The sequence below is a fragment of the Silene latifolia genome, chromosome 10 (genome assembly GCF_048544455.1).
Source record: "Silene latifolia isolate original U9 population chromosome 10, ASM4854445v1, whole genome shotgun sequence".
In the NCBI taxonomy this organism is placed as follows: domain Eukaryota; kingdom Viridiplantae; phylum Streptophyta; class Magnoliopsida; order Caryophyllales; family Caryophyllaceae; genus Silene; species Silene latifolia.
The window spans coordinates 71352644-71358463 of record NC_133535.1 but is presented as its reverse complement, the minus strand read 5'-3'; the positions used below and the strand labels follow the sequence as shown (position 1 = coordinate 71358463).

Sequence of the window (5820 nt, the reverse complement as noted above, 5' to 3'; positions counted from 1 at the left end):
AGGGTTGTTTGATCATAACCCCTGTGTTATCTCTAACAAACACCATGTTGCCACAAAGAATAGAAGCTTCAAGTACTTCAACATGTGGGGTGGGGCAGCTGATTTTCTTCCTAGAGTCAAATCTGTATGGGATGAACACATTCAAGGCACTAGGATGTTCTGTTTTGTCAAGAAATTGAAACAGTTGAAACCTGTCCTTAAGGAGCTTAACAAGGAATGCTATGCAGATATAGAAATCAAAACTAGAGAAGCTGAACTGGTTTTGACAGCTATCCAGAATCAAATTGTTATTGATCCCAGGAATCACTTGCTTATCATTCAGGAAAGGGAAGCTATGGAAAGTTTCAGAAGCTTATCTAAGGCCAGAGATAGTTTTCTTAGTCAAAAGGCTAAATCTAAATGGCTTGAGGAGGGAGATGCTAACACAGCTTACTTTCATGCTGCTATCAGGAAACGATGTATGGGCAATACCATCATACAGATTGAGGATCAGCATGGGAGAGTCTGTACTGAAACTCAAAGTATTCAGGATGCTTTTCTAGACTACTATACTGATTTGTTGGGCAGTAGGAAGAGCACTGAAAATGTCAGGTCAGCTGTCTTGGAGTTTGGGAAGTGTTGCAATGAGGAACATCTTTCTATACTGAACATGCCTGTACTTTATGAGGAGGTCAAGCAGGTTGTTTTCTCCATTCCTATTGATAAAGCCCCAGGTCCTGATGGCTACTCTAGTGGGTTCTTTAGGGATGCTTGGGAATTGATTGGCAATGATATTGTGAAGGCTGTGCAGGATTTTTTCCATACTGGTCAGTTGCTTTCTCAACTGAATGCTACTAATATCAGCCTAATTCCAAAGTGTGAGAGGCCAAAATCAGTTAAGCAATTCAGACCTATTGCTTGTTGTAATATTCTCTACAAGGTTATATCTAAACTCCTTTGCAATAGATTAGCCCTGGTTCTCCCTGACATTATTCATGAAAGTCAAGGGGCATTTGTGAAAGGAAGGTCCATCATTGAGAATGTTTTGATTTGTCAGGATATTGTTCATCAGTATTCTAGAAAGAATGTCTCTCCTAGATGCTTGTTTAAAATTGACTTGCAAAAAGCCTATGATACAGTTGAATGGGATTTTGTGAGGCAACTACCGACAGGTTTGAAGTTCCCTAGTAAGTTTGTTAACCTTCTTATGGCATGCATAACTTCCACTTCCTAAACTTTGGTGCTTAATGGGAATAATTTTGGCTACTTTAAGGGTGAAAGAGGTCTCAGGCAAGGTGATCCAGTGTCTCCCCTCATTTTTACTATCTGTATGGACTACTTGACTAGACTAATTGCTTTTGCTACTAGCAGGTGGCCTTTTCACTATCATCCTATGTGCAAAGCTATTAAACTCACTCACCTTATGTTAGCGGATGACTTGTTGATGTTCTGCAAAGGAGATGCTCCTTCCATCATCCTCCTTATGAAGGCCTTCACCTCTTTCTCTAATGCCTCAGGTCTGCAGATGAATAACACTAAGTCAGAAATATTCTTTAATGGCATGAAAGAAGAATTGCAACAAGATATATTATCAGTTACAGGTTTTCAAGAGGGTGCAATGCCATTTAAGTACTTGGGAGTCCCTATCCAGCCTGGCAAAATCTCTAAAAAGGACTATAGTAGTCTTGTGGAGAAAATGGTGGTAAGAATTAGGAGCCTTGGAGCTAAAAAGCTTTCCTATGCAGGTAGGGTTGTCCTCATCAATTATGTGTTGAATACTCTATATAACTATTGGGCTGCTATGTTTGTTATCCCTAAAGCTGCCATTAAAAGAGTTGAGGCTATATGTAGGAATTACCTATGGGACAGCTCAACTGAATATCATAGGGTCCCTCTAGTTGGTTGGGATAGAGTAACTATGCCTAAAGCTGAAGGAGGATTAGGCATTAAGAGAGCCAGTACTTGGAATATAGCTTCTATTGGTAAATTGGTCAGTTGGATTTACACGAAGTCTGACAGGTTATGGATCAAATGGATTGACAATGTGTACCTTAAAGGGTCTTCATGGCATGACTATACTCCAGCAAATGATTCTACATGGACTTGGAAGAGTATTTGTAAGGTGAAGGAGAGGATTAAGGATGGCTTCATTGACAATGTATGGGCTCCTCACCAGAAGGGGTACACAATTGGGAATGGATATGATTGGCTATTGGGAAATCATACGAAACAACAATGGACTGCTATTGTTTGGAATAACTGGAACATTCCTAAGGCTTCATTCATATCATGGCTCATTATGCATGAAGGTATTAACATTAAGCCGAAACTCTATGCGTATGGGTGCTGTCAAGATGACAGGTGTATTTTGTGTGATGCTCAGTCTGAAACAATCTCTCATCTGTTCACTGAGTGTGAATATAGCAGAAAGATTCAAAAGGATGTTGAGGATTGGATTGGTCGATCAATGCCCACAATTAATGAATTACTGACTACAAATCGCAATAATATGAAATGGAAAGCTCTAGCTGTGATTTTGACGACTTACCGATACTTAATCTGGGATCAGCGGAATCATGCGAGACTTGAGCTTCATGTGATGAGACCTTCAGTGATTGTTGAGCGGATGAAGAAGATGGTTGTTTGCACATTAGACGGAGATGTATGGGTAAAGCTGGAATGAGTGAAATGGAAATCCGGAATTGTTTGGGTTTCTATTGATGTTTCGAAAATACCTGTTATTTGTTGTTGTTGATTTGGTTCTTTCGTTGTTACATATGCTCTTGATGTAATTGGGGAAGTTTTTTGATATATATATAATACATACTCACATTTCACCAAAAAAAAAATATTATATACAATTACCATTATAAATTATATTATTATTACATATTATATTAGCCCTTCAATAAGTAGGATTACTACATATTTCTTTTACTAATTTTATTATAACACCAATATTATTAGGATAATATTATAATTATTATTATTTTTACCTATTATTATTCACCTTATTAATGTTATTATTAAATCCGGAAATAATTTCCGACTATTACTCGTACTAAGCCAATAAAATTTGTCCATACAATCATAGCACACGGCCCAAGGCCTTATTATTAGCTAAGCCCAATTCACGACTTGGATTATTAATTTATTATTTAATTTACATCTTACTTGTATTTATTATTAGAAATGTCATTTAATCAATTATTAAATTATATAAATTACTTTCATAAATTTTATCAAAATACGGAGTATTACAGTCTTCCCCCCTTAAAATGAACTTCGTCCTGAAGTTCGCCCACAACTACTACCACAACACTTATAACATCCTCATCACTAAGCATCATCCAACACAATTAAGCATTTTACGATTATCAATCACGCCAATCTTATCACAAGGTAACACAACAATAACTCAAAATATTCGTAGTATTACATTCCTTTCCCCTAAAAATAAACTTCGTCCTCGAAGTTTGGAACATCAAATAATAGGAACAATCAAATCATTGTTGTAACACCACAAAATAAGGAACACACCTCGTAGCATAAGACAACTATTATTTCCAACACAACTCCAATTAATGATTAAATGAATAACAAAATCTCAGATTTACTTCTTAAATGGCAAAGCCAATCATATAGGATATTCGAACTAATATTTATTTAAACCCAACTACTTTACTTAACTACCAACGAATACATTGCCAGACTAAATAAGAATCTGTAACAAAATACGCATAATTGTTTAGTTAATCTTTTCTTAATAATGACATCTAACTACAACATGGATGTAATTAATGTAAACATATATATAGGCTTAGGGAACACATTCCACATATCACTAGACATGGTAATCTACTTCATATAATTTACAATAATAAATTTATCAACGTGCAAAAGATAAGAAACAAAAACTTATATTTTCAAGGCTAGGAAAACATGTTATAAATTCTAAAAATTATAAATAAATAATAACTTAATTACTTCTCAAGAACTTATACTTTTAGGAAATACAGAGAGTTAGTAAACCATGAGAAAACGAATCAAGTCAAAAACTCATAAGATCAATTTATAATGCATTTTACAAGTTATTTGGTCGAAACAGAAATTTTACAGCAACTTGTCAGAAACTTGAGTTAACTTGTAAATATCGATATTAATTATCAGAAATTTAAATTGCGACGTGGCTTATCAATTTAGAAACATATACGAATATTTTAAACAATGTAGTTTGAATTACACTAAATCGACAGTTAGTTTTTAAATGACAATTTTTACAAAAACATGGCGCGAAAACATCACTGTACAGGAATATTCTGACCACTGACCACTAAAATATTTATTTTTCCCAACCCGTATATTATTTGAACATGAGACCAGTGGCATATGAAAGTTAAATCACAAGCTATCACACATAAAAATCTCGAAAAAGAACTTTAAACAGACAGTAAATGGCATCCACAACAATCAAGGGTAAAAATCTTATGAAGTCAACCAAAATCGCATTCGTCCCAATTCCACACAATAATTAATACTTCACAAGCTTAATCATATTCACAACTTCCTCATACATGCCAACATACTTCCTCATATAAACATACTTATAAAAATGCTTAAAATAAATCATATTGAAGGAAATGTAGATTCATATACATTAAAAACATACTCATATATGTCTAAACTAATTGTCATAAAATTAAAACGGATTTTATGCATGCAAACAAAATACAAATGGAAGAGAAATCACATCCTTACAATGGGTATTTCGGTTTAATAGGGCACAAAAGAAATCTCCTTTTCTTTTGTTCTTGAGCTTTCCTTATGGATGAACAAGATCTAAGTATAAGATCTCTCCCTAAGCTTTATACCCAAGGCTTTCTCTTAATCTAATTAATATTATTTGATCTAGTATAATATTAATCTTATGAAAAATTGAACCAAAATAGTTGGTATTTTAGCTCCTAAAACCGGGTAGAGGAGGTGAGATTTAGAGTAAAATCTCTCTAATTTATCATAAAAATGTAGAGAGGAAATTATCTTTCTAACACTAGAAAAAATAAAAATGTGAATTGAATTGAATAATGTAGAGGAGAAAAACTCCCTAAATGCCTTTGGTAAAACCGGTGGGAGGAGGGATTGGTTAGCCTATGCATGGGCATGATTCTCTAACCAAGAGAATAGGTATGCAAGGCTAGGTGTAGGGTGTCATCATATTGTTTCCACTTAAATTATTAAACATAATTTAATCACCATAATCCCTCCATATTTCGGCCCACTTGAGATAATATGGATTCCATATTATTTTTGTCAAATGTCAATATGTCACATATCACATGTAACATAAATAGTTATGTATTTTTAACATATTAAAAATCAACGTATTAATAAAAATACGTCATATACAAAAATCGACTTAGTAATTTCATAATTACTTGTGCCAAAATATTTTACCGTTTATAAATCGCATTTATAATAATTCATTCAAATCTAATTGTTTCTTTAAACATTAATTTCATCCGAGTAATGATACAATTCGATTACTCAGACCGTATCTCATTTAATCATATTTCAATTTGATACGAAAATTTTACTTCCAAAATCGTCCGTCAAATTTTCAAGTAATTTAATTAACTCGTAACATTATACGATTAATTAAATGATCAATTAAGAGTATCGCCCTATAGGTATGACCTAGGGGTCAATCGATCACCACCGTCACACGACAATAAAGTAATGTCAAACTCTAGTCACCAATCATTACCGATATATGTTGACCGAGTTGACAAGATAACAATATTACTTCCCAATTGTATTCTTTAAAATGAGATTTAATAATGA

The 5820-nt window shown here is 33.8% G+C and overlaps 1 protein-coding gene across 1 annotated transcript; it reads left to right on the top strand.

The window, feature by feature from the left end:
* Positions 1-1309: 1309 nt before the first annotated feature.
* LOC141607754 (uncharacterized) lies at positions 1310-2662 on the top strand. Its single transcript, XM_074427105.1, has one exon. The coding sequence runs from the start codon at positions 1310-1312 to the stop codon at positions 2660-2662; it is 1353 nt and encodes a 450-aa protein (XP_074283206.1).
* The last annotated feature ends 3158 nt before the right edge of the window (positions 2663-5820 follow it).

What these genes read in the sequence shown, in the direction of transcription:
- LOC141607754 (XM_074427105.1), top strand. Translation starts at nt 1,310, where the DNA reads ATGGACTACTTGACTAGACTAATTGCTTTTGCTACTAGCAGGTGGCCT.